At 39.0% G+C, this 26,749-nt stretch overlaps 3 protein-coding genes across 4 annotated transcripts; 1 reads left to right on the top strand and 2 right to left on the bottom strand.

Annotated features, from left to right (window-relative positions):
• The first annotated feature begins 1,822 nt into the window (after window positions 1-1,822).
• Window positions 1,823-17,912, top strand: LOC103481441 (cadherin-related family member 1-like). 2 transcript variants are annotated; one of them, XM_008436876.2, is made up of 18 exons: window positions 1,823-2,800; window positions 3,786-3,881; window positions 4,473-4,618; window positions 4,692-4,742; window positions 5,517-5,606; window positions 5,682-5,768; window positions 7,054-7,170; window positions 7,909-8,052; window positions 8,144-8,222; window positions 8,323-8,423; window positions 9,132-9,335; window positions 9,580-9,732; window positions 10,560-10,724; window positions 12,766-12,833; window positions 13,946-14,174; window positions 14,411-14,665; window positions 15,008-15,243; window positions 16,301-16,389. In XM_008436876.2, exons 1-17 carry the CDS (start codon window positions 2,740-2,742, stop codon window positions 15,203-15,205), a joined length of 2,244 nt encoding a protein of 747 aa, XP_008435098.1. In that variant the 5' UTR covers window positions 1,823-2,739; the 3' UTR covers window positions 15,206-15,243; window positions 16,301-16,389. The 2 variants fall into 2 exon arrangements, with proteins under 2 accessions (XP_008435098.1, XP_008435097.1); XM_008436875.2 differs by lacking the exon at window positions 15,008-15,243 and having other exon boundaries at window positions 16,301-17,912.
• Window positions 17,913-19,198: 1,286 nt separating this feature from the next.
• Window positions 19,199-22,297, bottom strand: LOC103481440 (leucine-rich repeat, immunoglobulin-like domain and transmembrane domain-containing protein 2). Its single transcript, XM_008436874.1, has 3 exons — window positions 22,006-22,297; window positions 21,007-21,788; window positions 19,199-20,463 (listed from the first exon to the last, which is right to left on the bottom strand). The coding sequence occupies exons 1-3, from the start codon at window positions 22,113-22,115 to the stop codon at window positions 19,676-19,678; spliced, it is 1,680 nt and encodes a 559-aa protein (XP_008435096.1). The 5' UTR covers window positions 22,116-22,297; the 3' UTR covers window positions 19,199-19,675.
• A 710-nt stretch (window positions 22,298-23,007) lies between these two features.
• lrit1b (leucine-rich repeat, immunoglobulin-like and transmembrane domains 1b) lies at window positions 23,008-26,294 on the bottom strand. Its single transcript, XM_008436873.1, has 4 exons — window positions 26,028-26,294; window positions 25,228-25,688; window positions 24,745-25,050; window positions 23,008-24,636 (listed from the first exon to the last, which is right to left on the bottom strand). The coding sequence occupies exons 1-4, from the start codon at window positions 26,147-26,149 to the stop codon at window positions 23,570-23,572; spliced, it is 1,956 nt and encodes a 651-aa protein (XP_008435095.1). The 5' UTR covers window positions 26,150-26,294; the 3' UTR covers window positions 23,008-23,569.
• Window positions 26,295-26,749: the final 455 nt, after the last annotated feature.

Here is a 26,749-nt window from a genome sequence, read left to right as displayed (position 1 = left end):
CTTGTTTTACCGTTTGTCATCCATGCTCTTCTCTTGTTTGTGCCAGACTGATGGACCATCAGGGGTCCACCCTGTAGCCCGTTTCCCCCATAAACAAGTCGGTGTGAAGCAGCAGATGACAAAGGCTTAGCCTAGTAATCCTCTTGTCCACCATCTGGCTGCTCCTCTAAAATTAAATCATCAAACCAGGGCACTTGCAGCAGATGTTGACATCTGTAAATATACAGGTGTTTGGAAGAGGCGCGGGCACGTGGAGCGAGCAGCTGCCAAGCTCTTTGCTGTAAACCTGCTCAGATCATGTGAATGATTTGGTACAAATACCAGGCAGGAAAACGACCCTAATAGGAGGGATGAAGAGGGGAGTGATGGATGAGATTGGAGCAGGCTTTTGGTGTGAAGTGATGTGCCATCAACTGGGATGGAAAAGTCCATCTGCCAGTCAATTTTTAAATTGATGAATAATGTTTGGTGTGGTTCCAAGTTTTTTTTTTTTTTTTTTTTTTTTACGGCTTTGAGGCTTCAGGATCATCGTGTGTCTATTTGGAGTAAAACAAGTTTAAAAAACGGAGCAAAACCGAGACATTTTCTTTAAGTCGCTAAATTACACTGATAATTCCCCACAGCACTGATAAAGTGATTTATTACACATTTATTTGTGCAAACAAATTTTATTTTGAAAAACAGAACAAAGATGTTGAATGTCGTACATTTTAATGGGAACCTTTAGGCAGACTTGATGCTTGAAGGAGGAATGACTCGTCAGTTACCAAGTTACTTTTTTCACATCTTACATTCTTGTTGACTTGCGCAAAACTGAACGCTTTAATGTGCGTTCCTCTTTGTAGCACCAGGCCTTAAATTATCTTGTATTCGATCAAGAAAAATCTAAATGTTAAGTACCTTTGGATCAAGAATTTAATGTTTTCTTGAATGAAACAAAAGTTTAACAATACTGTGTAACGTGTAATAATCTCCTGCGATGGTGCATGCAAGGACTCAAAGAAAATGGGTAATTTTTGTCTGATATATATCCTATTATCCTCACTGTGTTTCTCCACCTCTTCTGCTTTCTCTGCTTACTGACTAATATTCAGCTGGAGACTATTTTTGTAGCTGTGAATACAGGAGGTGTACACACTCTGCACCTCAGCATGAGTCAGTGCAGTTCACACACTTCTCTGAGACGTCACACAACTGTTCACTCGCTCGACACCTTTCAGACAAGGTGCAAAACCTCTCTCTGTATCTCTCTCTCTCTGTGTGTATCTCTCTCTCTGTCTCTCTCCTTTCCGGCCAAGGTGAAAAACAGTGTTCAAAAATAAAAAGCATGACGTTTAACAACTGTCATCAACCACGCATAATGAAAAGCATCATTTTCAGCATGCAACAATTTTTTTATTTTTCTTAGTATGTCTTCAGATTATGAACAATTCTACGTTTTTTCATTAATTGAACAAATGGAACATATGGGTAACACTTTATTTGAAGGGGTGTGCATAAGACTGACATTACACTGTCAAAAACATGACATAACACCTGTCATGAACATAAAGGAGTCTTTATGAATGTTTATGACCGTTGTCACGAAGTGTCATTAGGTAAATAATGACACTTTTAATGCAGAGTTGCTCTAAAAGTTGCMTTGAAAGTCCATTAAAAATGCCAACTTTGCATTAAATTATAATTTACAAAATCATGCAAAGTTGACACTATCAATGGACTTTTAATCCAACTTTTAGAGCAACTTTGCATTAAAAGTGTCATTATTTACCTAATGACACTTCGTGACAACGGTCAGAAACATTCATAAAGACTTCTTTATGCTCATGACAGATGTTATGTTTGTGGCAGTGTCATGTCAGTCTTATGCACACCCTTTCAAATAAAGTGTTACCAATATAATTGGGTCATTTACACAAATGAATTTGAGTTATTGTCTATAAAACACAAGTGCCATTCAAGATAAAAAATGTTTTTAAAAATCAGACAGCAAAATACAATACCGTCTTCCTCACTGTGTAAAGAAACATGGATTTTCACAGCCTTATTTGTCACACTTTCAGCTTCTTCTACTTTTAACTTTTGCTGTAGATGTGTAAATGTTCAGTCATTATTTTAGAGATGTCATTACTTATAAAGTTGTGAAATAAAATTAACTTGAACGAATATATATGTTTGTTTTTTAGTTATATTTCTATTAGACAGCCCTGTGGTTAGTTTTTCTGTTGGTATTGAAGTCTTTCATTCAGGAAAGTGGTATGGTGTGACAAGACAAAAAACATAAATGTGACGTGTTTAACCTAAGTAAACACACAGGTCAGTTGAGTCTCTTGGCTCTGGCTCGCAACACGTGAAACCCAGTGCACCTGATAATGCGACTCCCTGTCACAAAACTAAACGGCGCGCTAGAAACTGAGTTGGCAGTAATCACTGATGCAGGCAGCCCATGTACAGATTGTCACGTGTGTGCAGAAGTGTAATTTTCACACCGCGACGTGTGAAACCCCAACTCCCAGCTCTGCATCTGTTGCCTCCCCGGATAGGTTGGAGCCCATGCAGCGAGGCAGAAGATGCCTGTAAAGAGAAGGGATGCGTCACTGGATTAGTGCCTGAGAATCTGCCCCAGCCTCTCCTCTCTGAGCCTGCTGAGACATCTCCAGAAGGGCACGACACTCACCGCTCGCTTTCCCTCCACCAAGCCTTCCACATGAGCCAGCCAAGCCTTAGCTCCGCGCCAGGATGAAGAAATACAAGACAACGCACGCGTTCATGTTCCTCCTGCTACTTCACTACAGTTTGGGTAAGACTGTTGTTTTTCTTTTGCTTGTGTGTGTGATTGTGTGTGTGGGTGTGTGTGTGTGTGGTTAAGACTTCTTGCCTTGCTCTTATCTGCTTAATCCTCTAGCACAAAGAGGGCATGTCCATCTTACAGTAAACTGTTCAGGCTGCTTGTGTGTTATTTACTTCACCGTATTTTGATATATACATTTGAATTTCAACAATTAAACTTGAATTCATGCATGGATAAATTATTTCTTATGCTGATTCTGGTAAAATCCTCTTTGATTATGTTGCGCTATGATTCTGGCACATAAACTATCCAATAAAACTTTATATTTATGCATATATATTCAGCTCTGGGAAAAATGAAGAGCTCACTGCACTGAACCCCATTGAAAACCTCCAGGTTATTCCACCAAGTATTGATTTCTGAACTTTCCCTGACTTAAAACATTAGTATTATTGTTTCTAAATGAACATGAACTTGTTTTCTTTGCATTATTTGAGGTTTGAAAGCATTGCATGTTTTGGTTGTTGTGACCATTTCTCATTTTGTGCCAATTAATACAACATTTTTGCTTGAAATTTCAGAGACATGTTGTCAGTAGTTAATAGAATAAGAGAACTATGTCCATTTTGATCAAATATATACCTATAAAAAGTAAAATCAGAGAAACTGATAATTTCATGGTGTCTTAATTTTTTTCCAGAGCTGTATATTCATACAGAGAGCATAACACACACAGGATATGACTCCATTATTCCCACTCTTGTCTAGGATTTCTGCTGTTTTTGGCGAATGACTGCAGCTGTTCTTATTCCGTACACACATAAAAGTTATTCGTAAAGAATACTCATCGATGTTTTGAACATAATCTTGAATAACATCTATATGATTTGTGTTATTTATCTTACTTGTGGAGTGCATGGAATGCCTTTCTTCGCTTATTTTTTTTCCTTCTCAGACGATTTTATTCACCTTATTTATCTGTCTTGTCATACAGGGCAGTCAGACTATGCTCCATATTTCTATGACAACGGTCCTAGCAGCATAAGTGGGAACATGGCCTTGTTCAGCATCTCTGAGGACACACCTGTTGGTACGTCCACTGTGTTTTTGAATGTTTCCACCTTTTTATGTTAAGATCTGGATAATTTGTGACACATTTTATAATGACATATGGCAGAGAAAAAATAAAATTCAATGCACATTGTTTGGTTAAGTCTGAAATTTCTCGAATATGTACCGGCGCTGCGGCTTATCGCAGTTATAATACCTTTAGGATTGTGACGCACGTGGAAGCATCGCAGGAAGAAAACAACACAGTGCCTTACAAAAGTATTCATACCCCCAATACAAAGTAATGCATAATTATGGAGCTGAGCCACAATTTTCAATCCTGCAAATAAAAATACAAAAAAATGCACCTGGCAAGCGTTTGTATTGAAATCTTTGGCCTACATACAAAATGTACATGCATCCCTAACATGAAACATGGCAGTGGTAGCATCAAGCTGTGGGAATTTATTCCTTCTGCAGGACAGGGATGATTGGGACAGAAAGCATCTAAATAAAAATGATTCATCCAGTAGCTGATCTGACTTACCTACTCATAAACTAACCATGAACTTCAAGTCATGCTTTTCCTGCATGCAGCCTTAAATTTGCACCCGTGTTTGGTGGTTGACAGGAACACAGATATACATCCTGAACGGGACAGATCCAGAGGGGGATCCTGTGCGATACGGCCTCACATTTGAAAAAGGCTCCACTGAATATTTCAGGGTGGAGCCCAAGTCGGGAAACGTGACTCTAATTCAGGAGCTGGACAGAGAGGTGAGCCTGCTGACGAACACGTTAGATTTTAAAGCAAGCTAGAACAAAAACAGTAATCCTCTTCTTTCTCCAGAAACAAGATGAAATCTCAGTGATTGTCAGCATAACAGATGGACGCAACAAAGTAAGTTTGCTGTGTAGATTTAGTTTGCTCGATTATTATTGTTTCTGAACAACTTGCAGCACACAGCAGTGGTTCCCTGCTGTGTGGTTGCTTTGGGCCATGAAGACACTGGGTGTAAGGTCTCATCAGGGTCACCAGAAATTATACATAAAAAGTTTTTACCATGCTAATTTACCATACTTGTGACAACTGATAAAAACAAATGCAATAACTTAAAAACGAATGTAATAATTGAATTAGAAGTGGTACATGAGTTGTTGTCATCATTATGCACAATGTTGCCGACTTAACATAGAAAACAGAGAGTTTTATTGGGTAACGTAGTGTTGTTTCCTCTTAAATCTAATTGGAGAACATAATTTTTAACTTTTTTCTGAATGTTTTTATTTATGTTCACTCGTTTAGATCATTTTTTTCTGTTCTGATATTTTTTTGCTACATATTTTTCTGTATGTAGCAAAGTGAGTGACTGTCAACAACATACTTTCCCTCCAGTTTAGTTACAGTTTGGATTGTGACTAATTGGCCTAAAAGTTTAACCCTGCAAGGTTAAATTATGTTTTCCATGCTTTCTGAAGTTTATCTTTCTATAACTTTGGCTGTTTATGTAAATTGAAACCAATGTGATTAGAAAATAATACATAACTGAATCCTATCTGTAATGGCTAAAGTCTTAAAGCATAAAAGTTTTTTTTTCCTTATCATTTTCAGACTTACAATAAGAAATAAAGTTCTTTTTAGTCACAGACAAGTATTTATTTTTGTTGTCCACAGGTTGTTGAGACTGTGAGAGTGTTTGTGACAGACGCCAACGATGAGCCGCCAGAATTTCAAAGTCTGCCTTTTATCACTGATGTTCCAGAGGTAACATGCTAAATTAATACACAATTTGTACCGTTGTGTCTGAAACCTGACAATAAAGCTGAGCCTCTTTATCAGGACACTGCTCCGGGAAGTAGCATCTACAGAGTCCATGCTATAGACAAGGACTTGGGTTCAGGAGGCAGCGTTTCTTATTATCTACAGGTAACTTTTCAGAATGCTGTTTGTTCCGTTTTATTTATGTTTTTACTTTGGTTCTATATGTAACTCCCTCATCTTGATCAAGCACATGGCAACAGTGGGGAGAAACCACTCTGTTTTAATGGAGAGAACCGCTTGAAAAACCTGCCTCTGCATGAGGCCTCTGCGATTGAATTGACCAGTTGTGTGTTGGGAGGCTAAGAGACACATATAATGCAGAATCACTAAGCCAGAAATGTTTTGTATGAGTAGGAAAAACAAATAGTAGCAACACTTTCCCTTTCAGTAGCTTCATTAGAAAAGAGGAATAACTGCATGTAGAAGAACTGACCAAGAAGTACCTTCTATGGATGGAAGAACAAAAAGTACACAAACTAAATGGAAGGGTTAACTCTGTCCTGAAATGCAGCTACACACAGAGGACCTGAGCCAGGAGTACTTTCTATAGCAAAAACAATGATTCCTGTTTGTAAAGTGCACACAAACAAATGTTTCCCAAAGAATTTCAAGCCTTTTTATTGTAAAAGCATTGAATCTACTATCTTCACTCCCATATCAATTAGAAAAAGCTCTCATATTTAAACTGCAACAGCTTTTATTTGCGCAGGAAGTAACCCAAGAAGATAACCTCGTCACACCTCCCTCACCACCTCTTCTGAGGAATCCAGCTGAATTTAATGTTGATCGACGACAAATGAGCTCTTTGTGGCTTTCGACCTCCGAATTCTCAAACAATTCAATTTGTCCTGACATTTCTGTTTCCAAAACCTTGTTTGGAGTACATTATAAAGTTTTTGTTTTTATGTTTTTATTTTACATTTTAGTTTTATGTTTACTATTGTTTTGTTGTTTTGTATTCAGTTTAAAAGCACGCATCGTCTTTTCGCATATGGTGACGCTAGCAGCTGGTCTAACATTCAGGGTTAGGAACAGAGGTCAAGCTGTCATCATGAGAGCTGTGCTGCCATGTGGATCGGAGGAACCGAGCGATGGGACAGCGACAAAGAGAAAGATTAATCTGATACCAAAGAGAGCAGTCTGGAAATAGCGTTACTTTAGTGGATTAAATTTCAATTACATTTGGGCAAAGCACTGAGAGCTTAATGGGAGGTCAGATCTGGTGTAGGCCCAAATGCCAGCAGTGCTGTGTTTGTTATAATTCATGTGTTAAATGTCAAATCAAACTGTCCATGGATGAAACTGCTGAGAGCAAATGATGCATTAGCATTAGCTTGACTGCTTCTCGTTGTTTCTGTCCCAGTAACTGTTTGATTTCTTAAATCTTTAGAGTTCCCCATTTGCCAAGTTCACTATAGATGGACACAGCGGGATCCTCAGAGTGAAACCTGGTGAGACTTTGGACTACGAGACCACACCAACACATTTTGTCACAGTGGTCGCAAAGGTGAGCAGGTGTTTTCACTCAACCAGCAGTCATTAGGAGTCACTAATCTATTGTCGTGGAAACATTGCACATTTAAGTCATGTCTTTTTTGATGTATGTTATACTGCAATACCTAAGCAAGGCCTTGATGACTAAATCAATGTTAAAGCTGCTAAGATTTAATTAGCTGCTTTGGAAAGTGATGAGAGTTGTTCCTGCCAACAATTCTGTCACTTGCAGGAATACTGTGACAGCTTCTATAGACGTCTATTTTTATTCTTGATGTGAGTTTTTTTTTGTCATAAATGCTTGATGTGTTAGAAAGGTCTGATTGATAAACATTAATAAAAACAAAATACAGCAGAATAATATTTATACCCATATATCTTAGTGAGTTTTTATCCATTAGAATGATTTTGATGAAACCTCTAGTTGGAATAAGTTAGTTTAGAAGTATGAAAGTCATTTTGTGTTTCTTATAACTTACTGAAGAAATATTTGAAAAGCTTTTTTTGACTTTTTTGCAGTGTGTCTCATGCCAAAAAAGTTTTTTCTTTTTTTTTTTTTTTAGTATCTCCTGCCATAACTTTATAGAGTCGTGACAGCAGTCAGTCACTTGTCAGCAGTTCTCTCTGAATGACCTCACTTTGAAAATGACGTCCACTGAGAGTTGAACCTTTTTTGTGTATTTTCGAGTGTATTTTTGTTTTGTATTAAACAGAATAATTTGAGTTCAGCGAAGTGCCTTTGCTTTCACAGGATGGAGGTGGGAAGTACAAAGGAAGGCACCAGGTGCTGACCTCCACGGCTACTGTAACAATCAATGTCCTTGATGCCCAAGACATGCCCCCATCCTTTGTGGGAACCCCGTACATTGGGTACATCTACGAAGTCTCGGTCCCTGTAAGACCTTTGCTCTCCATATGCAACATAAATTTTACAATATTGTTTCTTTCTTCACCCATTACGTTTTTTGTTTTTTTTCTAATTTCAGGGGTCTGAAATATACACAGTGTCTGCTAAAGACGGGGATCAAGGCAATCCCAACCCTATCCATTATTCCATTGTGAATGGTAAGGATGAAAATTCACAAAAAAATATCTCCAGTTGAGCTTCTTGTTGTTAATAATACCACGTTACTTTATTTGACTTGTTTTCATCCCCGTTTTCCAGGAAGTGATGGTGTTTTTGAGATAAACAGCACCAGTGGATGCGTTTCTCTAACAACTCCTCCATCTCTGCTGAAAAATGAACTCTATGAAATAAAAGTGAAGGTGACTTCCTTTTTTTCTATTCCTCTCACAATCACATTTTTTGGGTGTAGCCACCTTTCAGACAAACGGTGCCTTGCAAAAGTAACCAGAAGTGAACTAAAATTAAATAAACTAAAATTTCACTTTTTCTCATTTTGTAAATCACAGACTTGATTTTATGTGATTAAAAGACGTAGAACTAAAATAACGAATGGATAAAAAAAAATTTCCAACAAAAAATCTGAAAAGTGTGGCGTCAACGTGCACTTTAAGTGTACTGCATTATGTCTTCATTCTGTAATCCTTACACCTTAAATTTATTTTTACGTTTTCTAATATGCAAGAACAGACTTCAATATATTTTTGCCCGATTTTAGCCTGATTGACCAACACAAAGTAGTTGTGTTGCAACACAGTAGCAAAGTGGAGCCACGTGGTTTTCACCATTTTGAAAAAAAAAGCATCTAAATCAGAAAATTGTGGTGAACATTTGTATCCAGCACCATTTACTCTGATACTCCTAAAGAAAATCTGTCGATCTATATGACTGAAATTGAGTTTCATTTTCCCTCCAGTCCACAAATACACAATTATATAACCTTTTGCTTTCCTCTCACACAAAATCTCAAAAAAGGCATACGGGACTTTAATTGAAATATGACGAAAATATGAAAACATTTTGCAACACACTGTAAATATAGTGAATCTCTCACACGTGTTGATCTCCAGGCATCTGAGGTCGGACCCAACAACCAGCTGTTAGACTACGACGTCACCACAGTGACTGTCCGGGTGGTGGATCTTAATAACCACCCTCCTACTTTTTATGGAGAAAATGGACCCCAGAGCAAGTTTGAGGTCACCATGTATGAGCATCCTCCTGCTGGAGAGATCCTCAGAGGCTTCAAGATCACAGTGAACGACTCTGATCAGGTGAGTTCATCCCCAACATTTCATCAAATGAATGGATCAATTCCTAAATATAGATGGTTTTTTCATCTTTCAGCATTACGTAAATATCCAACATTTCAAGTAAAGCTGATTATGCAACAAAAGATATTCAGGAAATCTGTCAACCGTTATGTTTGTTCTCTCCATCTGGCATCATAATTACCCTTTTATATGGGTATTTATTTCTAAAACATCTATATTCACTAGACATTTCTGACCGTTTCAGGGGGCAAACGCTAAATTTAAACTGAGACTGGTGGGACCCAGTAGAGTTCTTCGAGTTGTTCCCCAGACGGTCCTGAATGAAGCGCAGGTGACCATCATTGTGGAGGACGCTTCTGGTATAGACTTTGAAAAGGGACCAACCCTATCTTTTAAGGTAAACTCTGGTCAGTGTACAATTTAATTTTAGTAGGAGTGTCATAGAAACTGTACTTGTGCTTACAGAGACTATGTTTTATGTTTTAAACTAGTTTCGACGAGTTATATAATGTTTTGTGCGTGCAAAAGAATAACGAAGCCAAAACTATTTTGGACCAGATTAATTCTGGTTTAAAGAAGCCTTGCCTTTCTGAAAAGCCTTTTTTGTAGTCCAGACTTTTCTAATGTTTTTAAGTCACTGCCATGAAACACTTTTCCATAATATTTTTATTATGGAAACATGCCAGAAAAAGTTTTTTTTCTGCATAGCATATATACAATATCTAAAACTTGTTATGAAGATTCAGTGACCAAAAGATGCCACTGTGCTGTAGTTTTTAACACTTTTCTTCACTTCCTGTCACATCCTTCTGAATGTTTGTAATTCTAATAAAACATGTAGAGGTCACAGGCTGAAAGAAATGGGCAAATTATGAGTCACGTTATAATTATTCCTCAAAGAATCAAGTTTCAGTGTGAGATTATGTAAGCTGCGTTGAATGTCACACTTATTTTAATGGTTTTTCAAGCAACAAATTAATCTCCAAATTAATGTTTTAAAATCAGTAGCAAGTCTCACATCCAGCATTTTAGAAGCAATTCAAAACAAAAATTGAGTTCTTTATTTTATTCCTCAGTTACCAAATGTTTCATGAGAATCTAAATGTGTAAACCCCCCAGAATATAACGTGAATATGACTCGGAGCTAATTTAAATGTTCTCCTCTTGTAAACAATTGAACTATAAAATAAACTGACCCGTCGCTTTGTCCGGTTCTCTCTCCAGCTGCTGGCGGTAGAGATTGACACTCCTGAGCGTTTCAGTGCGACAGCCGACATAGTGATCAACCTGCTGGACACAAACGACAACGTCCCCGTTTTCACGTCCGAGTACTACATCGCCAGAGTGGCTGAGAACTCCCCCGGCGGCTCCAGTGTCCTGTCTGTCACAGTGAGTCCGTTGTTGGTTAAACTCTGCTCTGGTCACATTTATGCACACAAACTTGTATAAATTTTTACATAATAAATATACAAAATGTATTATTATCAAAATTAATTTTTGATATTCTGTATAATGTGGAAAAAAAATTTTTACCCTTACTTATATTTTTCACATCATCAAAAAATACTTAACCTTTTCATGCATCAATTTTTTTTATTTTTTTTTTCAATTTTTTTTCTTAAGGTATACGAAAAAGTTGGGGAAAAATATGTTGTAAAAAAAATCTTTTTTATTTAATATTTTTTGTAGGTGATCAATTGTAATTTTCTCCACATACAAAGTTGTTTATTTGAAAAATACATCAGTAGTATTGTTCTTTAGGGGTTATCTGATGTCAAAATATTTTTTTTGACCTGCAGGAGTTGTCTACAGTAGGAGGAGGGACCGGGTCCGTCGGCATGCTTTTTTGTCTGTCGGCCATATTGGATTTAACAAAAATTACTTCTTGCTTTTGCAGCTGATGGCCAGTAGTTGATAGTGTATTTTAAGATGCATTAGCGTCCACTTCAGTGGTCTGTGTGCATTTAGAACATAAAAATCCACAAGAAGCACAAGAAAATGGCTTTTAGACAGCTGTCCACTGCAGTGACCACTATGCATGAAAGGGTTAAAATTACTTAATATCAGTGCTTAATATCCAACAATAAGAAAGGGTTCGGGCAATAAAGGCATCCATTGGAGAGCTCCCAGGTCAAAACAGCTACATGTAAAACCGTCTCATAGACATTTTGATCATTTCCAAAATTTGGGTGAAAATATTATGTGTAGACATTTTGGAAGCTGTATGTAATATTGATCAAACAGTGTCAGACAGATGATCATATTGACAGTCAAATATGGCGATGGGGTCATTATCCATCAGAAACTAGACGGCTATAAATTCTGCAGAAGCATGTTTGTCCAGCAGTTTGTGACGATGATCCAAAACATACCACCTCTGAATGGCTAAAAACTGAACATTGACGTTGAGATAGTGGGCTCTTAAAAGCACCTGGTGGTTCACCTGAACAAGAAATTGGACTTTACAGGAAGGGTAAGAGCAAACTCTATCTGCTGAGGAAACTGAAGTCTTCTGGAGAGCAGAGGGTGCTCCTAAACACCCCTTTTAACTCTCTGTCGACACCATCACCAATCCTGCGGTGTAGTTTGTTGAAGCAGCAGCTTATCCACGGTTGAGAGTAAACAGTTTGATAAGCTCATCAGGAAGGCCAGCTATGTCCTAGAATGTCCCCTTGCTCGAGGGCAGTTAGTGGAAAACACCTGGCTGAATTAGCATCACTGTTGGACAGTGACTCCCGCTCCAGGCATAAAACTGTTGCTTAAATGGAAATTTATATCAGTGACAGACTGCTGCATTCTAGTTACACAATGGAGCGTTACCGCAGATCCTTCCCCCCAGCAGTTCTAAGATTTTATAACCAAAACTCATTGAGTATTTGCATCCCAGCTGTTATTTACAAAAATCTTTTTTATTTTCTTATACTTTGTTGCTTTTTGTCAAGACGATATAAGCATCTTTGTCAATTTATTTTTCAATCATCACCAGGTTGGCTTGGGTAGCTTTTCCCCTTTAATAAATGAAAACATAATTTACTGTTGTTTTTTATTATTTACTCATGTTGGTCATCGTCTGATATTAAAATTTGCTTGATCATCTGAAACATTTAAGTGCGAAAATCAGAACAAATACCTTTTCAGAGCACTGCACATTTGTTTACTTCCTAACTGTGTTCAGCAGTTTGTTTGTTTTTTAATTAAAGAAACAAAGTAAAAACCTGGAACAAAATGTCTGTTTTACAAGTGAAAGTCATATGAAATGTTTAAAAAGACCACAATGAATTCCAAACTCAAGGAATCACAGCGTATATCATGACATAGTGTTCAAATGTGACAATATAACATGCACATTATTGGATAAACAACTTCAAAGTGTACACATTTTACAAAGCATAACGGATTAACACTCTGTACTACATTGTTTTTCTTCCAGGCGAATGATCCAGACTCTGGTTCCTGGGGTGAAGTCAAATACACGATTTATGGATCAGGATCAGATTTGTAAGTTAAAAACCTTTTATTCCTGCCAGTTTATTATTACATCACCGATCAGATATAACATTTCCTCACTTCCACATAAGATTAAAGTACGGAGATTTTGGTAGGCTCGACAACAGCAATACTGGTTTGAATTCAACGTTTTGTCAAAGACTAAACCGTGGAAGCCTGTCTTTACTGTACTGTTCAAACAGCTTACTCCAAAATGGCTGCAAGATGCCGGCTAATCTTCTAATTGGATTGGAGGGTTAAAAATAGCCATCCTGGCCTCATCTCACGTAGGCAGAGCCAATTAACATGCGATGTGACAGCTGGAGCTGCAGAAAACGGTAGCTTTGAAACGCCAGGCAACGCGCAGCAGAGCAAAAGTGAGAATTTATGCTCGTCTGCAGACATCAACATTAATTGTGCGAAAGTTATCAGTTTCAAAGCAACTTGTGAATTTTCACTGAGAAGAAAATGTAGAAAAGTCAACCAGATAAGATTGCAGAGAGCTCAACTAAAGAAAAAATAATAATCCGACTTACATTTGTTAAAATTAAGTATTTATGTGATTTTGTATTATTATTTTAAGCATAGTTTTTATTCAGGGAAAATCATTTTGGTTAAAAACAAAAAATCCTAATGAGGGGCCAGCAACTAGAATAAAGCCAAGACTCATACAGTCTCACATCTCTTTCATTCTCTTTTTATGAAAATCAATAAAACGAGTACAGAGTAATTAACGGTATTAAATCTGTCAGTGACAGAAAATCACCTGGTTTATGTTATCGTACGTATTGTAAAACCAAATGGTAAACTCTTTTCATTGGGCGCTATCAATACAATCATAAAAAACATTGGATACTTACAATTTAAAGCCAAAGGCAGAGATTTTTTAACACCAATGATTTTAGAAGTTATCTAATTACTAAATACAGTCCATGTCTGCGTTATTTATTAGTAGATATACTGTATAAGCTTTAAAAAAAACATGGTGGTGGTAGCTGTTTGTCAAAATGTTAAAGATACCTTGCAAGGTGTTCCAAGTTCTGTCCAGTAGTTTAAGATGGTCACACACAATAAAACACTTTTGACGATGACTCATGCAGTAGCTAATCTTGTCTTGTCTGCAGATTTGCCATCCACCCATCAACAGGCCTTATCATCACACAACCCTGGACCAGTCTGGACGCAGAGATGAGGTCAAAATACAACTTCTACGTCAAGGCGGAAGATTCAGAAGGCAAGTACAGCATCGCTGAAGTCTTTGTCAGCGTCCTTGACATGAACGACCATCCTCCGGAGTTTGATGAGGAATTTCAAGAGAAGACCATGATCATTGGGACACCTGTCAAAGTTCAGGTACATTTTTTCTAATCATTATATACAAATATAAACTCTAGGAGTTGGTCGCCGAAGAAAGCTGAATTTACTTGCTATAGAATTATTTCCATATTCATTTCTCTAAATATTTTTTGCAATAGTGCCCTAAAATGTCCCGGTATTTCAAGGGTTCCAAGGCGTGGACTAAACTGAACTGAGACTCTGTGGGAAGACCTAAAAACTAACATGTTCACTGCAACTCTTCCTTCACGCAGGCCGTGGACGAGGACGCAGAGTCTCCTAACAACGTCATCGAGTACTCCATCATGACAGCCGATCCCGACAACGCATTTGACATCAATGCAAACACAGGGGAGATCCAGCTGAAGCCTTTCATCAAGTCTATGGAGATTGTGCACAATATCACCAAGCAGAAGGATTGCAAGTGGTCTCTGGTGGTCCAGGCCAGGGACCGGGGATCCCCATCCTTTAGCACCACAGCTGTGGTCAACATCGATATCACAGAGGCGGTAAGGCTTTTGTTCTAACTCGCAGCATCCTTCCTCTTCCTCCTTTTGCATGCCTGAGCTGTAGCTGGAGGCAGGTTAGCATGAAGCAGAGAGCATCCTTATTATGCTAATGCTACTTTGTTTTATCTCCATCTCCACAAGCCCCATCCTTTTTGCAACCTGATTTTTTTTTTGTCTTGCTCGTTTGTGTAAAATATAAAAATGATACATTTGTTAAAGTTCATAGCCATTAAACACAAGTTTGTGTTTTCCTAACCCACCATGTTTTCACAGTATATTCATTTTGTCGCCGTTCATCATGTTCTTGGCTTTGTTTCTGTGTTGTGGTCGTGCTTTTTCCAGGTCAAAGGTCGAATGGTTTCATACTTCATGGGCCTTAGCAAGCGTCCGCTGACGGTTTTTGGAATTTGTTCCAGCATTATCACGTCGCTCATTTTACTGACCATCTGCATTTCCACAATCCTGTACTGTAACGCAGTGAAAAAGTCCAGAATCAACCCCGAGAGTAACTATATCAAAGTGATCCGCAGAATGAAGTGAGACAGAGCCGGTACTTCGAGACCCAGCTCCAAGCATTGGTTAGCTGGTTGTTGTCTGTAAAAGAGTACTGTAACAATTTGAAAATGTTTTTGTTTTTTTCTTACGTGTTTTTATATTTGCTATGTTTATAACAAAAAACTGAAAAATATATAAGACAAGATATATATATATAATTTTTAAACCTATGAACATGACTTGACTAAGTGATTTTTTAAAAATACATTTATTTTAAAGGTGTGCACCCCTGATAAAGATGAAGTCTCAAAACAATATCACCTTTTACCACAGTCATATAATCTCATACTGCAAATTTGAGAAAAATCCAACTTATAATTTAAAATAATTTAATCAGTTGAGAGAAAAAAAAATCATATTATAAACTTTAAATTTGTTTTGACAGAATTATTGAGGCCTCAACAGACTTTTTCTTTTCCTGGGTTGCAGATATAGTGTGGCCTCATTCTTTTGAGGACCCATATTTATCTTGCCATCATATGCAGTGAAGGAGAAGTCAGTTAAAACTGGGTCATCATTGGGTTTTCCAAATGGATCATGATCCAAAACGTGCAAAATCAAAACAGAAACTGTATATTTTAGGGTTGTCACAGTCTTCCAAGTGTAACTGTGCTCAATTTAAATGTTGCGTTTTTCTAACATTTTAGGCGGGAGATTATACAGCTTCAACAAAAATGTCATTTTTCTTTAAGTTTGTTATACATCTTTACCAGGGGTGCCAACAAGTGCACCAGTCTCTGTGTCTAATTCCTCACATAAGCACCACATTTCTGGTCAAAAGAAATTGTTCTTGCTACTCCCAAGCAGTCAGAGAAAATCCCCATTGCAGCGCACTGCCAGACGTATTCCCAACATCTAGTAACAATAGTTCTAGGCTTTGTGTCAGCAGTTGTATTTATTAGAGCAGAGTAAAGAATGAGAGCGAGTGGGAAACTGTTTGCTTGACTGGTAGACATGTTGCCTGGGCCTCCTCTGTCAGTGCTTTGCAGCGTCCATCCTTCATGCTTGCATGCTCCGTAAGAATGCTTTACCAAACCTTTGATTCAGGTTCAACTTGATTGTATTTGTGCTCTTTTACAGACTCCTCTCAAGGGGCCAATGGCAGCATTTTTAATGAAAAGTAGGGACAATCCTCTGAGAGCTTTAGGCATTGTCGCTTTTATCATTCTCGTACTGGTAGGAGTGACTGTGATGATCTCCACGGTCATGTACATGCGCAACTCAAAGTCAAACAGAATCATGCCAGTCCGACGCATCATTAAGAAGCGACCCAGGGACCAGCAGACGTGGAAATTCAAGATCCCTGTCATCAAGCTGTCCAGCCCAGCAGAGAAGTTTCTGATCAGTGACCCAGAAAGCAGACCACCGCAGGAAACCAGCAGCCCCAGGCTGAAGCCTCCACCTCCTATTGCTCCTTGTCTGCCCCCTCCGCCTCCCTCTAGCTCTCGGGCTATTGAGCGGCCCCGGGCGGTCCCAACCATATCTGGTGCACTGGCCTACAAAGGTTCAAAGAAGGCAAAGCCTGGCCGCCGCAAAGAGGGAAACATCAGTTCTGCGTTGGTGTCTGAGCTTAAAATGAAGCTGGAGCAGAAGATTAACGAGAATAACCAAGGGTATTATTAAACAGAACTGCAAACACATCTGGTTTAAGGGTCGCTCAGTCCATTTGTCAATGGCTCTGTGCTCTTATCTTACATGCAGCCGTCGTGATGATTGGTAGAAGGATCTAACTTTGGATTTTTTTTTTTTTTGTCATACATTTAAGTCTTAACAGACATCAAAGAAGTAGGCTGCACTTTGTCCTCCACTGTATTAGACTTAGAGAAGTGTGGAGAGTCAGTGGTGCAGTCGCAAATAATTCACCACACTGACATCTTGAGGAGGATTATGTGATCTCAACAGTAAGAAGCACTACTGTAAATTGTCCTAGGAGAGGATTACTAAGATTTAGTGTCTGTACATCAGTTGCATAACATCCCGAAAAGTGTAATGCTCACAAATGTGCAGTGTTTTCAGGACAAAAAATTATTTTTTACCTGGTAAATTCCCATTACTGAAAGGTGTGTTTTCGCTCAATGGAGCATGCAGCTAAAACCACATGGCAACGTTTTACAATGAAGTGCTGAAGGACCTGTGTGTTGATATTTTTACTGTGTTACATCAGCCGCTTCAAAAGCCGAGAAGTTGCTCCTTTGTATGAAGACAATGTGCCACTGTAGTAACATGAGCCTGCTTGAGTAATTCTAGGAAAGAAAATGTTTTTATATAAATGAACATGCATCCGTTTTAAGTGTAAAGCGCTGTATTATTTTTAACCATGTGACTACAAGAAATCTAAGTCTATTAGTGGGGAATTGTTGATGAGAGCTAGTCACGCTTGAAATTTCCAAGCTGGCGTCGCATTGCTGAGAGATTTGTATTTAAATAAATGTTTATCTGGAGCGTCTTTGTCAAACATGTAGAAGCTGTGCATGGATACTTTCCATCTCATTCTCAAATGCCTTTCAATATAGGCAAAGAAAATATCATTGCTGTAACCATAACTTGTATCTGAGTAGTTCTTAACTTATACTTATTTCAAATAAGTTGAGATAAACTATATACGATAAATATGACTTTAACTTGCCTGGTCCTTTGAAAAAATTTATATTGTCTTTGTACTGTTTTGATTTTAAATAAATATTTGAACATATTTTGATCTATGATGTGTTTTTGTGTAGAGGCTGGATGACTGCTCTGTAAGCTGTGTTCAGTTATATTAATGTTCATGTAAAAGTGCAATAATGAAAAATGAAAGACTGTGCATGACTGAAACCTATTTAAATCCTTGTGATTAAAAAATAGTAATTCAATTTGAGACTTTTTGTGTGGAAAAATTTACTAAGGTCATTCCAGTTACTCCCCTGACACAACTGGCAGGAATGTGTTTTTAGAATATTGCTCTTGTTGCTGCTTTATACGCAAACATTTAACTCTAACAAATAATTACTGAAATAAGATGTTTAGATTTCTCTGGTCATGAATCAACTGTATGAATTAGAAACTGAATTGAAAATACATTTCATACCTCACAGTGGGTGAAACAATAATTTAAGACCACATTCTGTAGGTGAATGGTCAAATCTGGTGTGTGCGTGTGCGTGTGTGTGTGTGTGTGTGTACATGTACCATGAGGGAAATTGTTATTTTTGGGTTAGTGGTTAGGTCTGTGATGGGTAGATTTAGGATAAAGGTTAAGGTAAGGGTTAGGCTGTAGAAATTAATGGAAGTCAATGTGAAGTCCCCACAAGTGATGAAAACACAACTGTGTGTGTGTGTGTGTCTTGTTTATTTATTATCTCTTTTTACTTAACATTCTATAATGTTTTTACAGATTTCAACCAGAGATGTATAATACAAAACACTTTGCAGCGTTTCCAATAAAATAGACTCTTTGTCACTGCAGACTCCTATTTTTATAATACATTTAATTTTTGCTGGAGTCTGAATCCTATAAGGGAAAATGAAAGCATTAAAACCTTCATACACCAGCCCTCTTGCTTCCTCACTTTCATCATCCCCTGGATTCTTAAATTATTTTGTTTATTTTTTCTGTCAATTATACATTTCAACTGTTCTTTTTCCACCTTGGAACGACGAACAACCACCTTCAAGAAATAAATTCATAAGTATTTCAAAATGTTTCTAGATGTTCCTTATTTCAGATAAAAAGCCAGATATTTTGTCCTAATTAAAATTCGGTGCACTCAAGAGATGCTGTTAAATAGAAATATCATATCCTCCTGACTGGGATTCGGATGGAAATTCACTTTAATCTGAGTATGTATAAATTCATGAACATACCGCTTATATAACAAATCCTCTGAGTGATTGTGCTGAACAATCCGAGTATGTCTCAGCATTTGTTTTTTCTTTAATCCAGATAAAAAATCCTGCATACCATTTATAAGACTTCACATTTAGAGATCTGCAAAAAGAAACGATAAAAGATACGATATTTATTCATAACAAAATGCAACACACTATGCCCATAAAATCACACACAAGCAATATAATAAAATGTATCCACAAACCTGTGACAAAGGAATAACAAAGTATTCATTATGACTTACAGTGCAGTATAAAAAACAGGAAAGAGTACTCAAAATACTTCATTTTGTACATGTATATATAAATACAGGACACACAGGGTATCAGCAAAGGAAGAAAGGCATGTTTAATCTCTGGGCAACATTTTTGGATTTTCTTTTACATTTGATATAGGAACTTTTAAGTTTTCTAAACTTTTCAAGTTTTATATAATCATTAAACAAAATTATTACATTTAAAATTATTTTGGGCTGAATGTTAAAGCAATTTAGGCTTGATACAAAGACTAACGCTGTAAGAAGGCACAGACTGGAGCTAAAGGTAAATGTTTTTCTTAACGGGAGATTTAGTTTCCCCACATTGATTCTAGTATAGATGAGCAGCACTTCCCCCTCTGCACCTGTCTTCAGATTTTCGCCTCTTTGTTGGTTTTTCCTCTGGGTCCCTATATAGAGCTTCATCGCTGGCTGCCTGCAGGCTGTCAAAGGTGTTCTGCCTCTCTGATCCCTCTGCATCCTCAGCATGCCTCCTCTTCTTCTTCCACAGATCCACACAGCGATCCACGCAGCTGAACCTGGCCTCCGTGGTGCATGCGTACATGCCTGCCGGCACTGCCAGCACCATGGCACACACAATGACAATGATGTGGATGAGTCTCTCCCTTTGCTCCAGCTGACTAATGTCGCTACCTGTCACGAAGACGATGCACTGGCCCTCTCTGGGGGGATGGTTTTTCAGGGTGACGCACACCTCATATTTGGTGACAGGAAGCAGGTCGCTGACTGAGTAACTGTTTATGCCAGGGCCAATGAAGATCATTTCTTTCTTGGGTGAATCGTATTTACCAAAGTGGACGGTGAACCAAGTTTCTGCTGGATTGTCCGTCACGGCATGCCACTCCAAGGTGATGCCATAGACAGTCTGCTTGGCGATGCGGATGTCAATGTGGGGACTGTCATTAGATGACAGCATGGGTACGGGTGGAGGAAGAGGAGCTGAAGAAATGGGGGAATCAATGTCGAGTGAGATACCAACAGAGGAGTTGCCAATGAAGTTGTTTGCCATGCAAGTGTAGAGTCCGCGGTCCGCCAGGTGCACGGACGGGATCACCAGCTGGGATGTGAGGGTCTCCTCATCTACCTGAGTTTGGGTAGCTACAAGGATACAAGAAAAAGACATCAATCTACTACATTAGAATTAACAAAAATCAACATCTTCCCTTTATTTACAGCTGTTTCACACCCCAGCTTTTTGGTTTCAATTAAATGAATCTCCGTTTTTTTTTTTTTTTTTACAATTGTAATCTGCTTTCTTTAGGATATAACACCAAATCCTAAATCTGTGCAGATTTGGTATTGTTCCACTGTTTATTTTTGCTGTGAGCAACCAGGACAAAGGGTGATTGACTGCTTCTTCTTTCCTCTTTTCTTTACTGGTCAGTGCATATGGCAGACAATACTTTCCCAATTAACAGCTGCTAAAACTAAATGACGCTATGCAAGTGGTTTCCAAAGAACAGTGTGAAAGTGGCCCAAACCAGATGAAAGTGTGACATTTTGTGATAGGCCAATCCGACTGAGTTCCTATGGTGATGTGAAAGGGTCCCATGTCGGGTAATGCGACAGCAGTTTGAAATATAAATGTAAGATGAGTTCACATTTCTTTTAATTTTGTAATAATTGAAACTTAAGACTTACAAGCAAATCCTCTGATGATCTTGAGAGGATACATCCACTGAATGTTTGAAAGTGGCCTGGCTTTGACTTGGCATGTCAGCGTTGCATTTGCTCCCAGAGACAAACTAACGTTAGACTCTGCCGCTGAGGCCAGCGGTTTCATGCAGGTTTTCAGCTGGACCTCATGGAAATATTTGTCCACTTTGGTGCTTGGGCCAGAGCACTTCAAGTAAGAGTTCATGAGGATGACGGGAGGGCTCACCTTACGGATGAACTCAACGAAACCTTTAAGGCGGCAGTCGCACGACCAGGGGTTGTCATGTAGCGCTAAGACCACATTGGAGACCAGACCTTCTTTTCCCCACGCTTTCTCTGCTATTTGATAAAGAGGCCAATTTGTGAACACTTCCTTTGATGTGATGCTAAGCTGATTGAAGGATAAATCTAAGTAGGTCAGTGCAGGCAAGTATCTCAAAGCGTGCTCCGGCAACACATCTAACCGATTGTGCTTCAGGTCCAAAATTTTGAGCCTCGGTGTGTTCTGAAATGCAGTCCATGGTATCGAAGTCAGCTTGTTGCCTTGTAGCCTTAGCTCGGTCAGGTTGGAGAGGCCCTCCAGGCTTTTGATGGTCATCAGCGTGATCTCATTGAAATTTAGCCAGAGGAACTCTAAGGCATGAACTTGAGAGAAGGAACCTTGGGGTAACTCAGTCAGGTGGCAGTTTTCAATTCGGATTTTAGTAAAATCATCAGGGATGTTCTCTGGGATGTGCGCCATGGGGGTTTCCATGCACAGCAAAGACCTAGAATAATACATGGCAAAGTGTTTACAAGACCATCTATTTCTGAAGTTCATAAAGTAGATGCAGTTTTTTCTCAAATTAGTCAATATTTTCAGTTTTTGAGACGTTTGTTTGTCTTCCATAGAACATTTTAAGAAACATTTAACATTCTTAAAACTAGCCCATAGCTTTGATACATCAGATACTAGATGTTTCTACAGTCTAAGTGATTGCCTACCTTCCCAAGTTTTCATTAGTGCAGGAGCAACCCAGCAGACATGCAGAGAATCCAGGGGTGATGATATCAAATACAAAGAACACCCCGAACACGGCACAAAATACGTCCATGTTGCTGGATGAGCATGTGAAGCAGGCCAGTCGGAGCAGAACATGCCTATCGGCTGCGTGGAAGAAAGCCTATTACCTTAATCTCCCTTGACGCAATGCCTAAGACACCAAATGACATGTGAGACGAACAAAATGAGTATTTATAGCAGTGGTCCACTTTGTCTCAAAAACATTGTCAGATCTGTTGAAATCTTACACGTCTCCTTCACTCCTTCAATTGTATTTTGATCATTTTGGGATTTTTCTTTCAGGTGTGTCCTCAAAATGCTTCTCTTTGGTCTAATTTAATTTATTTGAACCCAACCAAAGCGTGACAATAGGAGGCCCATCTGTACTCAGTGGGCCCGAGCCGGTCAGGCTTAACGGCGCTGAGAGGGAGGGCCGCGGTGAGACAGATGTCTGGAAAGTACTGTAATCTGACCTCAATAATCTGAACACTGGCCGCCTTTCAGGTTGCTCGAGTCATCATTTGAAAGAAGAGGTAAAGGTAGACAAACGATAGTAAAGTATGTTTTATATTTCTCTGTCAACTTTTGAGCAACTTATATTAAGTAGGTTAACCTCTTGACAAGTAACAAACATAGTGTCTTAGCTTTTAGGCACCATGACATTTACAAATTCAACTTTTGGGCTTCAAGTGATGCTCTAATATGGCATTAGCATTTTTTTTTTTTAGCTGGTGTGACTCCTAATAATGTTTTTCGGTTATGTCATTCTGGCTGTTCTGTAAGGTTAGACTTATATGTAAAAAGCACAAAAAATATTCTACATCAATTTTGAAATTGAAACTTAACATTTGATCCATTGGTATGATTGGATTAATACTTATAATGTTGTGAGTTTACATCAATATATGGAGAGATATCAAGAAAAAAGCTTATAAGCACAATTAAATATAAAAAAATATTTATTTTCAGTTGTTATATGTATATCATTGAGATTACAAATGTTTACATATTATGAAATGCACTGTTGTTTAAGTTTCTGAGCCAACAACCAGTCTGGCACATTATGCTGTGTGCTGACATGCAAAACAGGCTAAACAAACGGTTGGTGCTCTAAACTTTTCCTTTTATATTTCATACTTTACACAAAGCAGAAGTTACTCTTAGGGTGAAAAAAGATAACTGACTGGGTTGGTAAGAGTTGAGGACATCAAGAGAATTTTCTTGGAAAAAACATCACTTTCAATAGTGCATCACAAATAAAAAAGTTTTTTTTTTTTTATAAATACACAATATTAAAACCAGTCTTTGTTTTTCTTTTTCTTTTCCCTTTTCAGTCAAAGAAATTACTGATTTTGTTCCTGTCAAGGCTGTAAATTAATCTCTTTTGACCATTAATGACAGAGACAACTCCAAAATGTCCATTTGAGTCTCTGACCAGTCCAGTCCTTTCATCGATAAACATTCCCCGAAAACAAAGTGCATCTTCTTGACACTGTCTGCTCCGTTTTAACAGAAGTATTCATTAGGCGGCCCCTCAGTCCTCGCTATAGCTTCTGAATCAACACTTGACCTCGCCGACAGGAGCCTGTTGGATTCATCTGGGTTTAGCCTGGTCAGATATTCCCCCTCCGTCCCTTTAGCCTTGCCTCCAGGACCAAGAGTCTCAAATGTTACGTAGGAGTCTTGTATGTCTTTTGTCTGCCGCCCCAGCATTTTTTGGCAACGTTTCTTTATTGCCCCACAGCACACGATCAGAGTCAGGGGGACTGCAATCACACATGCAACAGTTATCACCACCACATTAATGAGCTTCTGTGTGCCACTGGCACTGGCAGCTTCATCCGTTGAGAAGATTACACACTGTTCCTTTTTCGGAATCAAACCTTTGACGCAAACGCATGCTATGTACTTTGTCTTTGGTACAAGGCCTTCAATGGTGATACGGTTCTTTCCGGCACCCACATTAATACGACGCATGTCTCTCTCACCAAAAACGGCATATAGGACACTGAATTCGGTGGTGTTTATGGCTGTGGGGGCACGCCAGTTCAAAGAGACGGTGTGATCCGTGTCCCCAATCACTTTCACCGATCGCACTACCCTTTTCTCGGGAACTTGCTGTAGGGACGAAGCATTTGCCACCAAGTTGCCTAAACCTTGACTCACCTCCCCTGACTTTAGAGGGTAAGAATCTTTGGACTGTCCTTGAGAATTTCCATCAGAAACACTGTAGCTCTCAATTTCATATCTCCCAGTCACTCCTTTGCCATTAAGAGGTTCAATGATGGGTTGAGCTGCAGTACTGGTGGGTGGTGGAACATATCTCGCAATGAGTTTTTCCTGGTAAGCTGCTCTTCCCACGCTCCCAGGCTTCTTTCTGCTGCCTCTCTTAGAAACGCCACCGACTGCTTCCTCCGACCGAATGGAATCAGTGATCACCAAGGAGATGATGGCATCCGCAGAGCCCACAAAGTTGGTGGCTTTGCACACATACTTCCCAGAATCCCTGTAGGAGACTGCAGGGACGCTCAGAATTGACCAAATGATGCCTTCCTTTGAAATCTCTTGCTGAACTGAAAAATCCAACAAATACACAAATAGAGTTAATTGTGACACACAAGGGAAGAACTTTAATCTCTCTGCTATTTAGTGTTGGACAAAAGTAACTGCTCTGAACTCACCTGTGCCATTCATTTTCTTGCCATCAGCACGGCTCCAGGACAGGTCCGGAATGGGGACCCCAACAGTGCCACACCGCAGTAGAACATTGTTGCCCAGTGAGCTCCGAACGCGAGCCACAGCCGTGTGCACCCTGGGGGCCTGGCACCTCTGAAGTTCTGCTTCAGTAAAGAAAACCCCAGACAGGCTCTCAGGATCAGCGCACCTCAGCCGAGTGTCAATAAGTGCCACGGATGATGAGGGGGACTTCTGAAACTGGATCAGGTCGTAGAGTCGGCAATCACACAGCCATGGGTTATCATGAAGACCTGCAGAACCAGCAATGAACAAATGCTATAAGCTTTGATAACATCAAGTCCAGAATTAGTCAAACACCCTGACACACTACAGAGAAGAACTATAGTTAGACTAATCCCTAACTCAAAGAGAGCAGCTCTAAAAAGAAAACTTTCCAGTAGCCTAAACGGTCAGAGCTTGATCCTCACCCAGAATTAGCTTAGATGACTCCGAGTCTTGGGAAGGCTTCACGCTCAGCCACATTGTGAGAGCTTCTGCTGGAAGGGTTGTGAGGCTGTTGCTGGATAAATCCAGATAAGTGACGTTTTTAATGTAAATGGTGGCCGAGGCCGGGATAGAGGAGATCTTGTTGTTGTGCAAGTCGAGGAGCCTCAGGATGGGCATGTCACTCAAAGCTTCCCAGGGGAAGGAAGTGAGGGAGTTTCCATCCAGCCTGAGCTCATCCAGGTTGTACAGGCCTCGAAAACTGTCCTCATTAAGCGAGTTCAGGGAATTGAAAGACATCCAGAGAAACTCCAGGCTGTTGAGGTAGTGAAAGTTGTTGCTGGCGATGCGCGTGATTGCGGTCTTCTCTATGCGTAGCTTTGATGTGTCGGATGGGAAGTTCGGAGGAATCACAGTGATCTCTGGGTCATTGCAAAGCACACTCCTGTAAAAAAAAATTAAAAAGTAGAATTGTGATTACTTTAAGCCTGAAAATAAATCCAAGAATAATTATGAAATTTGAACTTGGAAAGCTTATCGGTGAATATTTGCAGAAAAACTAGGTATCTATAAGCTTTTGTTTTAATTTTTTTTTTTTAAATGCAATCATTCTGGGGGAAAAGGTGGTAACCTATTGTTCAGTTATAAGCAAAGGAGATTAAAGAACAGCGCAGGGCAATCGTTTATTACAGAGTGACTGAATTGTAGAAAGCAACAGTAAAAGCAGTTGGCATGCAATACAAATGTAACAGCTCCCAATGCAAACTAAATTAAAATAACTTACCTTGCCTTTGATCCGTCACTTAACTTGTGAAAGAAGCAGCTGCATTGTGCAGGACATGATGTGCTTAAAACAGGGAAAAAAACTAAAGCCAAGCAAAAAGCAGGAGCAAAGTGCCGGCTCATGTTTCCCCCCTATCTGCAAGCAACTAAAGCTCTACGAGACTAAACTACAATTAATTAAAGAGCAGCAATTAAGGTATAACGGAACGTCGGGTACATGGTGGTGGTTCGAGGCTCACAGCGCCAACTGCTCCGCCTGCTCTGAATCCACAGATAAAAAAGGGATAGGCAGGGATTAGAAGAGGACTTGGGTTATTTTCATTCACACGATTAGGCTATTCTTTCCCTGAAGCTGATAGGCTGCATGCTTTTCACTTTCAGAACTGCTTTCCAAACTGGCATCTAAAAAAAATAGTGGGATATTGAATGTGGCATCGCAAGCCTCAAGCGGAAAAAAGAAAATAACCAGAGTTAGCAGTTTTGAGTATTTTGTACAATACATTTGTGTGGGGAAAAAATTTTAACAGTGATGTCAGTATTAGTATTTTTGAGTTCTTACTTGTAATTATTATTGTTTTCACATAAAAAAATATAGTAAAAGGATACAAAGACAAAATTACACTGGTTCCCCACTAGATGGCAGTTGAGAGTAAAAAGAGGTACGACGTGTTTTGTTTTGTTTTATTGTCTTGTTTACTTATCAGTACTCAGACCTCATGAAGA

The sequence above is a fragment of the Poecilia reticulata genome, linkage group LG19 (assembly GCF_000633615.1).
Source record: "Poecilia reticulata strain Guanapo linkage group LG19, Guppy_female_1.0+MT, whole genome shotgun sequence".
In the NCBI taxonomy this organism is placed as follows: domain Eukaryota; kingdom Metazoa; phylum Chordata; class Actinopteri; order Cyprinodontiformes; family Poeciliidae; genus Poecilia; species Poecilia reticulata.
This window is presented reverse-complemented; position numbering and strand designations above follow the sequence as displayed.